This window comes from Filicampus tigris, chromosome 19 (assembly GCF_054856515.1).
Source record: "Filicampus tigris isolate MCC_2025a chromosome 19, RoL_Ftig_1.0, whole genome shotgun sequence".
In the NCBI taxonomy this organism is placed as follows: Eukaryota; Metazoa; Chordata; class Actinopteri; order Syngnathiformes; family Syngnathidae; genus Filicampus; species Filicampus tigris.
In genome coordinates, this window is record NC_141235.1 from 14,996,781 (window position 1) to 15,016,743 (window position 19,963).

A 19,963-nucleotide genomic window follows, 5' to 3' on the forward strand; every position below is an offset into this window, starting at 1 on the left:
TCTCTCAGTTATGTTGTTAAGATCCTGGACATTTGAGATTTCTTACATTGTGGAAATAATAGCCGGATCCTCTTTAAAGGTGTTTTGCATTGAATTTCAACAGGCCATTTCCTGTTGCAATTAAGTGCCAAGAACTCAAAAAACAAAGTTGGTCTGACTTTTTATATTTTCTCTCCTTTTAATTAGACTCAAAACTACTTCCTTGGCTGCTTTGTTTTGAAGTTTGGCCTGACAATGTGTGCCTATTTGTTGGCCTTTGGATTCACACTGCAAGAGATCTGCCTGAGGAGCACAAACTTAACCATGTTTGAAAACGCCACAGGAAAATGCTTGCATATACTCACAGCCAGGTAAGAGTTGTCTAACAATCCAGTTATTAACCAACTAGTAATTGTGTGAATGCTGAAAGCATCCACCCACCCATCCATTATCCATACCGCTTATCTTCACAAGGGTCGCAGTCGTGCTGGAGCCTATCCCAGCTGTCTTCGGTTAGTAGGCGGGGGACACCCCGAACTGTTTGCCAGCCAAACACAGAGACAAACAATCACACACACTCACAATCACACCTAGGGGCAATTTAGAGTGTCCAATCAACTTACCATGCATGTTTTTGGAATGTGAGAGGAAACCGGAGTACCCGGAGAAAACCCACACAGGCACGGGGAGAACATGCAAACTCCACACAGGGAGGCCGGATCGAACCCACGACCTATGAACTGTGAGGCAGACATGCTAACCAGTTGACCACCGCGCCCTTCACACATATGTCATTCTCATACTTTATTAATATTATTGATAGTATTGTGTGAAGGCGAAGGCTTTAACACAAATGTTATTCCTATACTTTATTATTATTATTATTATTATTGTGTGAAGGCGTAGGCCTTCACACATATATTATTCTACACCATTCACCTTTATTCTTCTTCTTCTATTTTATTTCTCTCACTTTTTTGACGTTCTTCTACTTGCACATTTTTCAACCGATTCTCGCCGTTCCAACTTCAATGTATTCCAAAAATTCACGGCAAAATGGGGTCCTTTTTCTTCATTCCAAAAAATTACGGTTTACCCCAAAAAAATTTCACCCCCAAAAAACCCATTCATTTCCAATGGCATATTCAGCATTTCCCATTCCCACCATTCCAATTTAAAATTCACAAGATTCAACTCACATTGGTAAAGCTATTCAACACACCCACAATTCCTGTTTCCCCCAAATTCAACTTATTCATCCTTTAAAAAAACCCCACAAAATTCCACCATTCATTCCCATTGCCATATTCAACAATTCACATTTATATCATTCCAATTTGAAGTTCACAACATTCATCTCATTCAACTCATATTGGTCAAGCTTTTCAACACATCCCAAATTCCTATTTCCAACACATTCAACTCATTCACCCTTAAAAAAAATCAACTATTCACCATTCATTTCCATTGGCACATTACATTTTTCACATTTACACCATTCCAATTTCCACAAATTCAAGTCATTCAACTCATTCAACTCACATTCAGATTTTCAACACCCCCAAAATTCCTACATTCCACACATTCAACTCATTCACACTTTAAAAACCCACAAAAATTCAAGTATTCACCATTCATTTCCATTGGCAGATTTAACTTTTAGCATTTACACCATACCAAATTCAAGTCATTCAACTCATATTCAACTTTTCAACATCCCCAAAATTCCTACATCCCACACATTCAACTCCTTCACACCTAAAAAACCCACAAAAATTCAACTATTCACCATTCATTTCCATTGGAACATTCAACTTTTCACATTTACACCTTCCCAATTTCCACAAATTCAACTCATTCAACTCCTATTCAGCTTTTAAAGATCGTCAAAATCCTTACTTTCCACACATTCAACTCATTCACACTTAAAAAACCCACAAAAAATCAACTATTTACCATTCACTTCAATTGAATCGTTCAACCTTTCACATTTACACCTTCCGAATTTCCACAAATTCAAGTCATTATACTCATTCACTCACTCAAAATTCCTACTTTCAACAACATTCAACTCATTCACTTAAAAAAAAAAAACCCCACAAAAAATCACCATTCATTTCCAGTGGACCAGTGTTATTGCCCCTTGGTCTTCCCAGTGCGGCGGTAATCTTGGACAGTGACATTAGCTGGACTAGGGAAACTCACCCTGAAGTCTCCCCAGTGCGGCGGCCATCTTGGACAGGCGGCCATCTTGGGCAGGGAGATTAGATAGACTGGGGATACTCACCCCGAGGTCTCCCCAGTGCGACTGCCATCTTGGGAAGGGGCATTAGCTAGACTGGGGAAACTCACCCCGAGGACTCCCCAGTGCGGCGGCCATCTTGGTCAGGGATATTAGCTAGATTGGGGATACCCACCCCGAGGTCTCCCCCGTGCGGCGGCCATACTTGGACAGGGACATTAGCTAGACTGGCGATACTCAACCCGAGGTCTCCCCAGTGCGGCAGCCATCTTGGTCAGGGACATTAGCTAGACTGGGGATACTTACCCCGAGGTCTCCCCAGTGCGGCGGCCATCTTGGAGGAAGACCCAAAATAAACAAGAAGTGACCCATATTCAAAAGGAAGTTACCCCAAATGACCCGGAAATGAACAGGAAGTTAACCAAATGACCCAGAAATGGACCGGAAGTGACCCAAATGACCCGGAAATGAACCGGAAGTGACCCAAGTGACCCGGAAATGAACCGGAAGTGGCCCAAATGACCAGGGAATGGTCCGGAAGTGACCCAAATGGCCTGCAAATGAACCGGAAGTCTTTTCTTCTCTTCTTATTTTTTATGTCCTCCTCATTCCAGGCTATTCTCTATAGTTTGAGGTCATTCAACTTCATTCAACTACATTCAGTATCATTTCAACGCATTCCACAGTTTTTCATAGAGGTCATTCAACTTCATTCAGTATCATTCAACTCCATTCAGTATCATTCAACTTCATTCAGTATCATTGAACTTCATTCCACTTAATTCTACTTCATTTAAATTCATTAATTTTCATTCAATTTCATTCTACTTAATTCTGTATCATTCGACTTAATTCAGTATCATTCAATTTATTCAACTACATTCAACTTCATTCAACTACACTCAACTTCATTCAAATCAACTTCATCCCACTTATTTCTACTTGATTTCAATCCATTCCTTTTCATTCAATTTCATTCAACTTCATTCCTCTTAATTCAGAATCATTCAACTTCATTCAGTATCATTCAACCTAATTCAGTATCATTTAACTTCATTCAACTACATTCAACTTCATTCCAACGCATTCCGCAGTTTTCATTCAGCTTTCTTCGCCTTCACACGCAATTTCTCCAGAAATTGCATTCTCTAATTATTATTGTTATTAATCTTATTCCTCCCACTTTTTTGGCGTTCCGCTACTTCCACATAATTCATCCAATTCACCCCGTTCGAACTTTAAACTGTTCCATAAATTCATGCCATTGCTGCTCCTTTTTGTTTTCACTCCTAACATTTACGGTACCCCCAAAATTAAACCTTTTGCACCCCCAAAAAAAACATTCATTTCCAATGGCACATTCAAACATCAACTAACTTGCACATACTTTATCCGATTCACCCCGTTCAAATTTCAAATTATTCCAAAAATTATGCCATCACAACTTCTATTTTTTTTCGCCACTAACATTTACGGTTCCCCCAATATTTCCCGTCTTTCACCCCGAAAAATCCCATTAATTCTGAATGGCACATTCAACATTTCACATTTACACCATTCCATTATATGTCCGCTGATAGTGTAGTGGTACACACGCCTGAGTTGTGTGCGGGCAGCGTGGGATCGATTCCCGCTCAGTGACAGTGTCTATGTGTGCCCTGCGACTGGCTGGCGACCAGTTCGGGGTGTAGTCTGCCTTCGCCCATTGACGGCTGGGATAGGCTCCAGCAACTCCCCGCGACCCTATATAGGACATTAGCTAGACTGGAGATGCTCACAGCAAGGTCTCCCCAGTGCGGTGGCCATCTTGGACAGGGACATTAGCTAGAATGGGGATACTCACTCCGTTGTCCCACCAGTGCGGCGACCATTTTGGACAGGGACATTAGCTAGACTGTTGATACTCAACCCGAGGTCTCCCTAGTGCGGCGCCCATCTTGGTCAGGGACATTAGCTAGATTGGTGATAATTGCCCCGATCTCCCCAGTGCGGCGGCCATCTTGGACAGGGACATTTGCTGGACTGGGGATACTCACCCAGAGGTCTCCTTAGTGCGACGGCCATCTTGTTCAGGGACATAAGCTAGACTGGTGATATTAACCCGGAGGTCTCCCCAGTGCGGCGGCCATCTTGGTCAGGGACATTAGCTAACCTGAGGATACTCGCCCCGAGGTCTCCCCAGTCTGGCGGCCATCTTGGTCAGGGACATAAGCTAGACTGGGGATGCTCACCCCGAGGTCTCCGCAGTGCGGCGGCCATCTTGGTCAGGGACAATAGCTAGACTGGTGATACTCTACCCGAGGTCTCCCCAGTGCGGCGGCCCTCTTGGTCAGGGACATTAGCTAGACTGGGTGTGCTCACCCCGAGGTCTCCCCAGTGTGGCGGCCATCTTGGGAAGGGACATTAGGTAGACTGGGGATACTCACCCCGAGATCATCCCAGTGCGGCAGCCATCTTGGGGGAGGACCCAAAATCAACAAGAAGTGACCCATATTCAACAGGAAGTGACCCCAAATGACCCGGAAATGGACCGGAAGTTACCCAATTGACCCGGAAATGGACCAGAAGTGACCCAACTGACCCGGAAATAGACCGGAAGTTACCCAAATGACCCGGAAATGAACTGGAAGTGACCCAAATGCCCAGGAAATGGTCCGGAAGTGACCCAAAATTCAACTTTTTTCACCCCCCAAAACCCCATTCATTTCCAATGGGCACATTCAACGCTCCCCATTTGCTCCGTGGTTCGATTCCCGCCCATTTCACAATATTTCATAGAGGTCATTCAACTTCATTCGACTTCATTTAACTTCATTCCGCTCATTCAACTCACATTTCACATCACCCACAATTCCTACTTCCCCAAAATTCAAATTATTCAACCTTCATAAAAAAATTCACCATTCATTCCCAATGGCACATTCAACACTTCACATTTAAACTATTCAGATGTCAAATTTACAAGATTCAGCTCATACAACTCACATTGGTTCAGCTTTTCAACACACTGCAATTCATGTTTCCCAATAATTCAAATTAGTCAACCTTAAATCACATTAGCCATTCAGTCACACTTGCACATTCAACAATTCAGTTTTACATCCTTCTAGTTAAGTCCCTGATGGTGTAGTGGGTACACATGCCGAGTTGTGAGTGGGGAGCGCTGGTTCGATTCCTGCTCAGTCCAAAACTTTCCATAGAGTTTATTCAACTTCATTTAGGTCATTCAACTCACATTGTTTCAGCTTTTCAACACACCTGCAATTCATACTTCCCAAAAATTCAAATTATTCAACCTTAAAAAAAAACATTCGCCATTCAGTCCCACTTAAACATAAAACAACTTCAGATTTCAAGCTTTTCAGTTAAGTCCCTGATGGTGTAGTGGTACACATGCTGAGATGTGAGTGGGCAGCGCTTGTTCGATTCCTGCTCATTCCAATATTTTTCATAGAGTTCATTCAATGTAATTCCACTTTATTCAACTTTATTCAGCATCATTCAACTTTATTCCACTTTATTCAGCTTCATTCAACTTTATTCAGTATCATTCAAATTTATTCAGTATCATTCAACTTCATTCAACTTTATTCAACTTCATTCAACTTTATTCAACTTCATTCCACTTTATTCAACTTCATTCCACTTTATTCAACTTCATTCAGTTTCGTTCAACTTTATTCAACTTCATTCCAACGCATTCCGCAGTTTCTTTTCAGCTTCCTTCGCCTTCACATAATATTTCTCCAGAAATTGCATTCTTTAGTTGTGTGAAGTTGAAGGCCTTCACACGTTATTCTACACCATTCAACTTTCGTCTTCTTCTTCTTCTTCTTCTTCTTCTTCTTCTTCTTCCTCTTCCTCTTCCTCTTCCTCTTCCTCTTCCTCTTCCTCTTCCTCTTCCTCTTCCTCTTCTTCTTCTTCTTCTTCTTCTTCTTCTTCTTCTTTTTTATTCCTCACACTTTTTCGGCGTGCTTCTACTTCCACATTTTTCAACCAATTCTCGCTATTCTCTTTTTTTCGACTTCCGGCGCCGCGCGAGTGGCAGCCCGCTACAGTAGCTCCGGCTCATCGGTGAGCCTTTTCGTGTGTTTTTGTTCTTTAATATTACTCTACCTCATACCTTTTTCGTATAATTGATAGTCGTAACTTGCGTAGCAATGGACACCCAAACTGTGGTATTCTTGCTGCTGCTGATGGCTATTTTTTGCGCGATCGTGTCCGGCGACTTGGCTCGGAGCCGAGCCCCCATTGTTTACAGCCGGAATCAGCTGTTAGAACTCCGTGCTAACCATGCGCCGGCTCCCGGGGCGAGACCCGATATCCCCCGTGAGCTGAGGAGGAAGAGACGGGGATCTCGTGCGGGGGTTAAACGCAGGGAAAGGAGGAGACGATACCATCCCGTCCTCCCGTCTGTTATCATGGGGAACGTTAGATCGCTCCCCAACAAGATGGACGAGCTAGCGGCGCTTACCCGGCACGAGAGGGACTTCCGGGAGGCTAGCCTGATGCTATTCACGGAGTCGTGGCTAACAACGCTAACACCGAACGCGGTCGTAGAATTGGACGGCTTCCAAACCATACGCGCGGACAGGACGCTGGAGAGTGGAAAGAGGAAAGGAGGAGGGCTGGCTGTGTTTGTGAACGATAGATGGTGTAATCCTGGGCACATCACGATTAAGGAGCAGCTTTGCAGCAGGGATATTGAGCTGCTAGCTGTTGGCATGAGGCCATTCTACATCCCGCGAGAGTTTAGTCACGTGATCGCGGTGACTGTCTACGTCCCACCAGCTGCCAGCAGCGACACAGCCTGTGATGTCTTGACTGCAGCAGTGAGCAGGCTACAAACACAGCACCCAAATGCCCTGGTACTCATCTCTGGTGACTTCAATCATGCCTCCCCTTCCTCCTCTCTGCCTTCATTCACACAGTATGTCACCTGCCACACCAGAGACAATAAAACACTGGACCTTTTCTATGCCAACACCAAGGAGGCATACACATCACTGCCCCTCCCCCCGCTGGGCAAAGCTGATCACAACCTGGTGGCTCTCCAGTCTGTGTACAAACCTCTGGTCCGCAGGCAGCCAGCTGTGACCCGCACGGTTCAGAGATGGTCTGGAGAGGCCGAGGAGGCCTTAAAGGACTGCTTCAGCACAACTGTGTGGGAAGTATTCAGCGATGCTCACGGGGAAGACATTAGTAGTCTAACGGACACTGTTACAGACTATATAAATTTCTGCATGGAGAACACCATACCCACCAGGACAGTAAGGTGTTTCTCCAACAACAAACCCTGGATCACACCAGACATAAAAGCTCTCCTGAAGGAGAAGAGGAGGGCTTTTGCGTCAGGCAACATAGAGGAGCGGAGGACTGTGCAGCGCCAGCTGAGGAGGAGGATCAGAGAGGGGAAAAGGTCCTACAGGAAGAGGATGGAGGAGCAGCTGCTGCAGAATAACGCCAGGGGAGTCTGGAGAGGCCTGAAGACCATCTCAGGCCACGGACAACCCAAGACCCGGACTGGGGGGGACCTGCAGTGGGCAAATGAGCTAAATCTCTTTTTCAATAGGTTCGATCAGATGCCTGCCTCCACTCCGTCTCTCCTGCTGCAGTCTCCACCTACTCCTCCTGCTGGGCGTGTCACCCCCTCCCTTCTTTTCTCCACAGTCTCCAGCTCCCAGCTACACCAGATAGCCACCACTCCTTCCTGTCCAGCCTTGGCCTTCACAACATCTCAGGTGAGGAACCAGCTGAAGAAGATGAAGGCGAGGAAGGCAGCGGGTCCAGATGGCATCAGCCCCCAGCTCCTCAAATCCTGCGCAGACCAGCTGTGTGGAATTGTCCAGCACATGTTCAACCTGAGCCTGAAGCTGGGCAGGGTCCCCCAGCTATGGAAAACATCCTGCCTGGTCCCGGTGCCAAAGACCCCCCACCCGAAGGAGCTCAACAGCTTCAGACCGGTGGCGCTGACGTCTCACCTGATGAAGACCCTGGAGAGACTGGTCCTTGTCCACCTGCGCCCCCTGGTGAGCTCCTCAATGGACCCACTCCAGTTCGCATACCAGCCTGGCATCAGTGTGGATGATGCCATCATCTACCTCCTCCACACTTCACTCTCCCACCTGGAGAAGGCGGGGAGCACTGTGAGGATCATGTTCTTTGATTTCTCCAGTGCTTTCAACACCATCCAGCCCACCCTACTGGGAGACAAGCTGGAGCGGGCGGGGGTGGCGCACCACCTCACCACATGGATCCAGGACTACCTCACAAACCGGCCACAGTATGTGAGGACACAGGACTGTGTGTCTGACGTGCTCCTCTGCAGCACGGGGGCCCCACAGGGAACTGTCTTGGCTCCCTTCCTGTTCACCCTCTACACCTCGGACTTCAACTACAACACCCCTACCTGTCACCTGCAGAAGTTCTCTGACGACTCTGCGATTGTCGGCCTCATCACAGGCGGAGATGATCGGGAGTACAGAGAACTTACTCAGGGTTTTGTGGACTGGTGCCAGCAGAACCGCCTCCTGATCAATGCGGGGAAATCCAAAGAAATGGTGGTGGATTTCGGTAGGCGCCAGCACTCTTCACCTGCACCAGTGAACATCCGGGGAACAGATGTTGAGAGAGTCTCAACTTACAAGTACCTGGGTGTTCATCTGAACAATAAACTGGACTGGTGCGACAACACAGACGCCCTCTATAGGAAGAGTCAGAGCAGACTCTTCCTACTCAGGAGACTGAGGTCTTTTGGGGTTCAGGGGACACTCCTCAGGAACTTTTATGACTCGGTGGTTGCATCGGTCATCTTCCAGGGAGTGGTCACCTGGGCAGGCGGCGTCTCGGCCCGGGACAAGAAGCGGCTGGACAAACTGGTCAAGAGGGCCGGCTCTGTCCTGGGCTGCTCCCTGGACTCTGTGGACTCGGTGGGGGACAGGAGGATGTTGGCCAAGCTGTCATCAATGCTGGGCAACCCGGACCACCCCCTCCAGGGCACCCTAACAGCACTCCACAGCACCTTCAGTGACAGACTGTTACACCCTCGCTGTGCAAAGGAGAGATTCCGCCGTTCCTTCTTGCCTGCTGCTGTCAGACTCTTTAACAAGAACATTGTGTAGTCTCTACAAACTGGCGGTCATTAGTGCAATTGTGCAGTCCTGCACCTGAGCTCGTATCGTGCAATACCCAATATTCCCCACTAATACCGTGCAATACTCAACATTCCCCACTACTGTTAGTCTAGTTTTATTTTTATCCAATGCTGTTCCTTACATTTCACTACAGCACTGCAGCACTGTCACTTAGAGTATTTTTTTCCTCTGTACTATGTACAGGCCGAAATGAGTGTTCCTCATATTTTTTATGTAGATGTAGGTTGGTGTGTATACACATGTGTATATACACATGTTACTGCGTATATCTACATAGGTTTGATTCTAAATGTTTGCCGTCAATGTTATACATTAATGGCCACATTATGCCGCCGCCCCTGTGTGACCTATATCTTTGCTACTGTAACAATGAAAATTTCCCCACTGTGGGATCAATAAAGGCATTCTTATTATTCTTATTCTTATTCCAACTTCAATATATTAAAAAAATTCACGCCAACATGGGGTCGTTTTCCTCCAAATTCCCTGTTTTTCCCCCTCAAAAAACCCATTCATTTCCAATGGCATATTCGACATTTCCCATTTCCACCATTCCAATTTCGAATTCATAAGATTCAACTCACATTGGTAAAGCTTTTCAACACACCCACAATTCCTACTTCCCAAAAATTCAACTTATTCACCCATTAAAAAAAATTCACAAAATTCCACCATTCATTCCCATTGCCATATTCAACAAATCACATTTACATTTTCCTATTTGAAATTCACAACATTCATCTCATTCAACTCATATTGGTCAAGCTTTTCAACACACCCCAAATTCCTATTTTCAACACATTCAACTCATTCACCCATAAAAAAAAACAAAAAAAATTCAACTATTCACCATTCATTTCCGTCCGCTGATAGTGTAGTGGTACACACGCCTGAGTTGTGTGCGGGCAGCATGGATCGATTCCCGCTCAGTGACAGTGTCTATGTGTGCTCTGCGACTGGCTGGCGACGAGTTCGGGGTGTAGTCTGCCTTCGCCCATTAACGGCTGGGATAGGCTCCAGCAACTCCCCGCAACCCTATATAGGATAAGCGGTTTGGAAGATGACATGACATGACCATTCATTTCCATTGGCACATTCAACCTTTCACATTTACACCATTCAAATTTCCACAAATTCAAGTCATTCAACTCATTCAGCTCACATTCAGCTATTCAACACCCCCCAAATTCCTACTTCCCACACTTTCAACTCATTCACCGTTAAAAAAAAATACAAAAGTTCCACTATTAACCATTTATTTTCATTGGAACGTTCAACTCTTCACATTTACACCTTCCCAATTTCCACAAATTCAAGTCATTCAACTCATTCAGCTCACATTCAGCTTTTCAACACCCCCCAAATTGCTACTTCCCACACATTAAACTCATTCACACTAAAAAAAAACACAAAAATTCAAGTATTCACCATTCATTTCCATTGGGACATTCAACTTTTCACATTTATACCTTCCCAATTTCCACAAATTCAACTCATTCAACACACATTCAGTTTTTCAACACCCCCAAAATTCCTACTTTCCACACATTCAACTCAATCACACTTAAAAAATCCACAAAAATTCAAGTATTCACCATTCATTTCCATTGGCAGAATTAACATTTTTCACATTTACACCATACCACATTCCACAAATTCAAGTCATTCAACTCATTCATCTTACATTCAGCTTTTCAACACCCCCAAAATGACTACTTTCATAAACATTCAACTCATTCATACTTAAAAAAGTCCATAATTTCACCATTCATTTCCAGTGGAACAGTGTTATTGCCCCTTGGTCTCCCCAGTGCGGCGGCCATCTTGGACAGGGACATTAGCTAGACTGGGGATACTCACCCCGAGTTCTCCCCAGTGCGGCGGCCATCTTGGGAAGGGACATTTGCTAGACTGGGGATACTCACCCCGAGTTCTCCCCAGTGCGGCAGCCTTCTTGGACAGGGACAATAGCTAGACTGGGGATATTCACCCCTGAGATCTCCCCAGTATGGCGGCCATCTTGGACAAGGACATTAGCTAGAATGTGGATACTCACTCCGAGGTCTCCCCAGTGCGGTGGCCATCTTGGGCTGGCACATTAGCTAGATTGGGATTACTCACCCCGAGGTCTCCCCAGTACGGCGGCCATCTTAGGCAGGGACATTAGGTAGACTGGGGATACTCACTCCGAGGTCTCCCCAATGTGCCGGCCATCTTGGGGGAGGACCCAAAATCAACAAGAAGTGACACAAATGACCTGGAAATAGACTGGAAGTGACCGAAATGACCCGGAAATTAACCGGAAGTGACCCAAATGACCCGGAAATGAACCGGAAGTGACCCAAATGTCCCGGAAATGGACCGTTAGCGAGCCAAATGTCCCGGAAATGGACTGAAAGTGACCCAAATGTCCCAGAAATGAACCGGAAGCGACCCAAATGAACCGGAAGTGAACTAAATGACCTGGAAATGAACCGGAAGTGACACAAATGACCCAGAAATGAACCAGAAGTTACCAAAATGACCCAGAAACAAACCAGAAGTGACCAAAATGACCCGAAACTGAACCGGAAGTGACCCAAATAAACCGGAAGTGACCCAAATGACCTCGAAATGAACCGGAAGTGACCCAAATGACCTGGAAGTGACCTGGAAGTTAAGTGTTTCCTTACTTCCTCTTTTATCGCTCCCCTTCTGTTTTTTATGTCCTCAGTCCAGGCCATTGTACATCATTCGAGATCATTCAACTACATTCCACTTCTTTCAGTATTATTAAACTTCATTCCACTTCATTCAACTTCATTCATCTTGATTCAACTTCATTCAACTCACATTGGTTCAGCTTTTCAACACGCCTGCAATTCATACTTTCCAAAAATTCAACCTTAAAAAACATTATATTTGCCCTTCAGTCCCACTTCCACATTCAACATATCAGTTTTACAGCCTTCCAGTTAGGTCCTTAATGGTCTTCTGGTACACACGCTGAGTTGTGTGCAAGCAGCGTTGGATCGATTTCTCCCTCATTCCAAAACATTCCACAATTTTTCATAGAGTTCATTCAACTTCATCCCACTTTATTCAACTTTATTCAGTATAATTCTATTTTATTCAGTATCATTCAACTTTATTCAGTATCACTCAACTTTATTCCACTTTATTCAACTTCATTCAACTTCATTCCTCTGTATTCAATTTCATTCAGTATCATTCAACTTTATTCCACTTTATTCAACTTCATTCCAACGCATTCTGCAGTTTCTTTTCAGCTTCCTTCGCCTTCACACGCCTTGGCTTCTCCTTTGTGTTCACCCCTAACACTAAAGGTTTCCCCAAAATTCAACCTTTTTCACCCCCAAAAACTCCATTCATTTGCAACGGCACATTCAACACTTCACCATTGGATGCATTGGATCGATTCCCACTCATTCCACAATATTTAATAGAGGTCATTCAACTTCATTCAACTCACATTGGTTAAGCTTTTCAACACACCTGCAATTTATATTTCCCCTATAATTCATATTATTCAACCTTAAAACCAATTAAATTCAGTCCCACTTGCACATTCAACATTTTAGATTTACATCCTTCCAGTTAAGTCCCTGATAGTGTAGTGGTACACACGCCGAGTTGTGAGTGGGCAGCGCTGGTTCGATTCCTGCTTATTCCAAAACTTCTCATAGAGTTCATTCAACTTTATTTAGGTCATTCAACTCACATTGGATAAGCTTTTCAACACATCTGCAATTCATACTTCCCAAAAATTCAAATTATTGAACCTTAAAAATCCAATTAAATTCGCCATTCAGTCCCATTTGCAAATTCAACATTCAGTTTGACATTCTTCCAGTTAAGTCCTTAATGGTGTAGTGGTACACGCGCCGAGTTGTGAGTGGGCAGCGCTGTTTCGATTGCTGCTCATTCCAATATTTTTCATAGAGTTCATTCAACTAAATTCCACTTTATTCAGCTTCATTCTACTTTATTCAACTTTATTCAGCATTATTTGACTTTATTCAACTTCATTCACCTTCATTCAGTATCATTCAACTTCATTCTAATGCATTCCGCAGTTTCTTTTCAGCTTCCTTCGCCTTCACACGCAATTTCTCCAGAAATTGCATTCGCTAGTTAATATTATTCCACTTATTTTTTTGTCCGGATTTAACTCCCACATAATACATCCAATCTAAACAGTTTCAACAGATTTAAAAAATTCATGTCTTCCAGGACATTATTTTTCCTCATTCCACATACATAGCTTTCTTACAATTTAATATTTCACATTAATATTTCCCCATTCATTTCTAATGGGACAGACATTACACCCAATTTCAGCATCCCACAACCTTCAATACAATTGCGCATTACTACACATGTGCTGTTAACCTGAGTTTAGCTCACTTGGTAGTGTTGCCTAATCACTGACCAATGGGTTTCAGGTTCAAATCCCACCTCCAATTGTACATTGTTAATATACTGTATTAATGAACCAAATCTACAGTTTTACCATAGTGATTATACATATATATATATATATGTATATATATATGTATATATATATATATATATATATATGTATATATATATATATATATATATATATATGTATATATACGTATATATATATATATATATATATATATATATATATATATATATATATATATATATATATATATATATATATGTATATATACGTATATATATATATATATATATGTATATATACGTATATATACGTATATATATATATATATATATATGTATATATACGTATATATACGTATATATATATATATATATATGTATATATACGTATATGTGTGTATATATATATATATATATACGTATATGTATGTGTGTATATATATATACACATATGTATATATATACACATATGTATATATATATATATATATATATATGTATACATATGTATATATATATATATACATATGTATATATGTATATATATATATATATATGTATACATATGTATATATATATATATATACATGTATACATATATATATATATATATATATATGTATATGTTTAAATATATAGGTAAACATTAAATATAATTTCATATCAAACAAAGCCTTTTAACGATCCATTCCTGTTGGCATTCAATGTGATGGAAACACATTGTCTATAACAACTATTACTCAGCAAGTCCTTGATCAGTGGTAATTGTAGTGCATTCTTTTATGGTAAGCCCTGGTTCAAATCCACATTAACTTTTTGTTCAAATTTTTGCATTATGCATTTTCAGCATTGACACAGACGCAGTTTCTCCAGAAATTGCACATAGTCTAGTTTATCACTGTTCTTGTTCTCAGAGGTGAGGGGCATCTTACTACATATCCAATGTATTAAGAGTAGGACTTTAAAAGTGTACATCTTTTGACTGTGGCGCCAGAAAGAGTATGTCCAGAGTCTGAGCAGACAGATTCAATTGAGACCATATCACCATTGTAGAAAAGTGTTTGGTAATGACAAGGTCAACATTGTGTAAAATACATCACATCTGCATTAATTGACACTGAAAGAAAATGTAGCGCCCATTCACATCTGCATTAATTGACACTGAAAGAAAATGTAGCGCCCATTCAAAGTGCCATCTTATGAATAGAAAATGTATTAAATTGTTTTTTTGGGGATTCCTTTAGCTCTTCAAACCATGCTCCACATTGGTTCAGTGATCTGTCAAATGGCCTGCTGCTGACACAAAAAGTCATGACTGGGTTCCTGGTCTTACATAAAGGTAGGTCCTCACATTTTCAGAGTGGTAATCGCATTAACATCACATCACACTTACTTTCAGGTCCAAGTTATGAAGTATGCATTTTTTGATAATTTGACATCTAAATCTGTGATTCATTAATACATTCGTATTTGAACATGGGATACTGGCACACAAATTGGAATTTTTGAAAAATTAAGTACATCAGATTAAAAACTAGTTCAATAAAATATGACCTGTAAAAGGCCAAAAATGAGGCAACATTCGAAAGGAAATTTAAAAATGGCCAACTTCTTGTTGAGTAGAGGAGTTAAAGTAGGGCTCCGGAGACTTTTATTTTTAGGTCTTGGGCTGTTACATATAAATGGTAAATGGACTGTCAGTTGTATAGCACTTTTCTACCTTTGGTACTCAAAGCACTTCACGCTGTACCTTATTTACCTACTGATGATGCATCACCAGCATCAAATTTTCACATTACCTGCTATCAGATAGTTTTCTTTTCCCTACTAATGAATCCGTCTATCTTTCCAATTGACTTGATTAGAACCCATCATCAATTGAAGTTGTTCCATCAAAGCCCGTCATTGATAGTTCCCAAATATATTTAAAGTGGCACTTGATTGGGCTGAACATCAACATATATAATAGGTCTGTCTGAAAAAATTACATCAGCACTAAAATTCACGCCCCTAAAAGAATCTGTTGTGATTTATGGGCTTTTGATCACGTAAGTTGCATGTACAAGATCGTTTTGCAAACTTACTCAATGAACACACCGCCTCCACAAAGGCTAACTTCAAAATAAAGCTTACCAAATAATACATTGTCATTAATGCCAATGCAATAGCCTTAGTGAACTTTTATTTTGAAGTTAGCCCGCGTGGTGGCATAACGGCTGACTTGACTTCCGTTTTTGAAAAAAAAAAAAAACATTGGGTTGACATATTCGTTTTAACGCTTGCTACTTGCTACTAACACCAACACAACGTTGTCTCAAAATCATTTTCAGTCGCTAATTTAGGACAAGAACAAACCGCTGGTTAATTACGCTGTCATTGTACGATACGGCACAAGTCTCCGGCGTACGTGGCTAGCAGCTGTTATCATTAGCTGGTAGTTTTCTATATTCTGGACCTAGATTACTTTGTAATGTGCTATCCATGTTTTAAGAAAGGTGCCTTAAATTGCATTTCAAGTCAAGACGAAAAAAATAAAAATAAAACTTTGTCTTCATTTAATTTATAACAACATGTTTGCCTAATAATTGTAAGAAAACATTCAGCGCAAAATGTCTGGCAGGATACCTTGAAATGTATACACTGTACCACTTACAAAATTGCTTAAATTGTTAAATTGTGTTCTTAAATCCTAAACGGCCATATTAGATTAAATATTAAATAAATAAATGAAGAAAAGTTATATATATATATATATATATATATATATATATATATATATATATATATTTTTTTTTTTTTTAAATTATTATTTTTTTTTTGCTCATACAAAAAACGATCCGATCCGTGACTCAAAATCCATGACCGATCCGAACCGTGACTTATGTGATCCGGTGGACCACTAGTGAGTACCAAAGACAATTTCCATACCTCAATACATACAACCTCTGGCTGGGGTATTGCATCATGCAGCCACACACGTAAGACAAGTACGGAGCAGACGAGACTTGGAAACATTCTACATGGTCGGGAATAAATAATAGACTCATTTAATCGATCTACAACCGTTTTGGTGAGTTTAAAGTTATCTTACCGCAACATTCTTGTATGCTACATGTGTGAATGTTAGCTAAATGTTACCATCGTAGCTCGGTGGAAATGATGTGTACTAAGCGCACAATTTCCTCCAAAAATGTGACTCATACTCCAGTGCGACTTATATATGTTTATTTCTTCTGTATTATGCATTTTATGGCTGGTGTGACTTGTACTCCGGAGCGGCTTATAGTTCCGGAAAATACGGTAAGTGTTTTTCCGAAGTAAGATGCTGGTGAGCGACAACCCGGAAGTGAAAAGTCACGTCAACAAGACGACAGCAGTGCGCAACATGGAAAGTGTTCAAAGCCAGTCAGAAATCGTCTCGGATAACAATATTTTAAACTTATCTGAGGGGATCCAGGTGTTTGATGAGTTGGAGGAAGAGGAGGTTGTTGGCATATTGTATGTTGGATGAGCCAGATGCTCAGGCGAGGAAAGTATTGTGCCCAAACGACCAGATATGGAGTGGAGACGGATTATCTGATTGGAAGAATGGTAACATGTATAGGCTACGCTGCTGCAGTCATTAGCCTAGCGTTTGAAATTTGATGCTGTGCCGTGTTATAACTTACACATGATGAGATCACTCACTTGGTCCATTTATTCTGCTAGCACTGACGGCACAAGTCATAGTGGCTTGGTGTCCCACAATGTCTAAATAGCGTCATTTCTTGCCACATTGGGATAGTACTAGTAGGCACAACTGAGGTGTATTTATTAAATCATAAAATGCAAGTGAATTTTTAGTAAGATTGACTTGATTGTCAGTTTTCCAAGATGATGTGGCATGTTCATTCATCAACAGTCATACGAGCTCATGGAGAAGTGGGTAGATCGTTCGCTCCGGTCATGGGACTGCTGCTTTTTTCCGCTTTGTGTCACGGGTTCAAACACCGCATTCTCTGCCTTTATATTTGTATTTTTTTACGTTTACAATTTCTTGCAGCCAGTCGGGAGTTGTAAACGAGACGTTTTGTTTCAAGTGTTTATTGCAGAATTGAACTGGTATGCAATTGAACAGTTTCGATGTTGCTTGTGACAAATCAGGAAAACCAAAATTACTGGACTGGCATTGCCCGAACAGCCACAGCTCGAATCGGGAGCAAGTTAATGTGGAAGCCGGTTGAACTGTAGCACCGGCGTGAAATCCATTTGCCTTGTGAGAAAAAAACTGGTCCATTTATGTGCCCCATTTTTATCTTTTGGCCATTCAAACAGCTGTTGGCCTGAATGTGAACAATGCATCGCCACAGAGGCATTTTGCCGAAAAACGCAATAACAACAGCAGTCAACGGATCAATCAACAATGCAGTACAATGACTTCCTGGCGACTCAATCTCTTCAAGTGACGTCACTTGCCAAAGATTACCGGAGATTGCCGAACATTCGCATTTTCTTAGTTAAGCTCGTTGCTCTGGGTCTAATTATGAATCTGGTTGGGTTGGAGGACGGACCGGCAAAATAGGGTAAAGTGCCCATCTCTGTGTGTGGTGCCATGTGGTCATGTACTTACTGTACATATTGTCGTGTGATCTGTTAGACGCACTATAGTAGTTTGTCCCGGACACCCCTTTCATTTGGTATAGTCCATTGCCCCGCAGAGGTTGGAAGGGCGGGCTCTGCAGCAGAGTTAGTTCCGTGAATGCCGATGATAATTAAAGCCTACAGTATTGTACCTCATCGTAGCAGAACTCAAGCGAGTGTCTGGAGTGGAATTTGTGAAGTATAGTGTTGAACAGTGTGGCCGTGATGAACGGAGAGCAAGACGAGCCGTGGAGTGTCCATAGTGCTTCCGTGTCGGGGCTACAAGCGGCGCCGGTGCCGGGGGCAACGTTCAGCATTCAACAGCCGGAGTAGTTTGACTTCAGCAAACCCCAGGACTGGGAGAGTTGGATTAGGACGTTCGAGAGGTTTCGGCAGGCCAGCAACCTTCACTCTTCCCAGGAAAATCAAGTGAACACCCTAATATACTGTATGGCCGACGAGGCGGGCGACATTTTGAAAGGACTGGACTTGTCTTACGCAGTACACACAGGCAGTACAACGCGGTCAAGGGATGCATTCCGTGCGTTCTTCATTGTTTCAAACAATGTGAAATACAAACGGGCACGATTTAATATGAGGAAGCAAGGGGAAAACAAAAGTATGGATTCCTTTGTCACTGCTTTGTACACATTGTCAGAACACTGAGTATGTACTCTGCATAACGAACTGATCAGGGACAGACTACTGGTAGGACAAGTTGATACAAAATTCTCTGAACGTATGCAGATGGACAAAGACCTCATGTTGGACAAGGCAATCAGCATGGCAAGGTAGAGTGAAGAAATAAAGCGTCAGCAAACAAGTCTGCGAGGTGACACGAGTGCTCAAGTCGATAGAGTTGCATTCAGAGGCAAGCAGCAGTATCACAAAAAACCAAAGGCTCCAAAAGAGATGGGCAGTCATGCTACTGCAGAGAAAAACAAGCAGTGCCGCAAATGTGAAAAAAGTCCATCACTCCATCCAAGCCAATGCCCTGCTAAAGATGTCACGTCTTGGCTGCGGAAAAAAAGGACTCTACAAACGAGTGCGCCTATCAGACAAATCAGTGAATGAGGTTCAGGAAGACTCAGAGGACAAAAGTCTGTTTCTAGGTACAGTGACAGCAGGAAGAGACCCATGGACTGTGAATCTGAAACTGAAAAACAAAAAAGTCCAATTCAAAATTGACACCGGCGCTTATGTAACTGTTATTCGGGACTATGTACTTGATGCAGTATACACCAGCAACAAACCCTCCCTACACAAAGCACCTAAGCCCCTGCTGTGTCCAGGCGACATCCCGCTCGATGTGCTCAGGGCCACAGACGTTCTGCTGCGGAGGGGAATAAGAGAGACTGTAGAGGAAGTGTTTGTGATCAGGAGCCTGCACACAGCTCTGCTTGGTAGGTCAGCCAGCGTGAAGTTGGGCCTAGGAGCTCGCCTGGACAGCATTAATTTACAAACCCTGAAGGACTGCTACCCAAAGCGTGGTGGAGCAGCCTTACACTATCAAGCTAATGCCAGATGTGGTGCC

General features: G+C 42.5%; 1 protein-coding gene across 5 annotated transcripts in view; it reads left to right on the forward strand.

Annotated features, from left to right (window-relative positions):
- Positions 1-19,963, forward strand: part of tmem94 (transmembrane protein 94) — a 225,343-nt gene that overhangs the window by 185,927 nt on the left and 19,453 nt on the right. For 4 of the 5 annotated variants that reach the window (XM_086015986.1, XM_086015988.1, XM_086015989.1 and 1 more), the window contains 2 exons: positions 187-350; positions 15,054-15,148. In XM_086015986.1, the coding sequence (XP_085872112.1) occupies positions 187-350; positions 15,054-15,148 (259 nt within the window). Of the gene's footprint in view, positions 1-186; positions 351-15,053; positions 15,149-19,963 lie in introns of those variants that run through there. The other variant, XR_015082416.1, reaches the window with a different exon arrangement.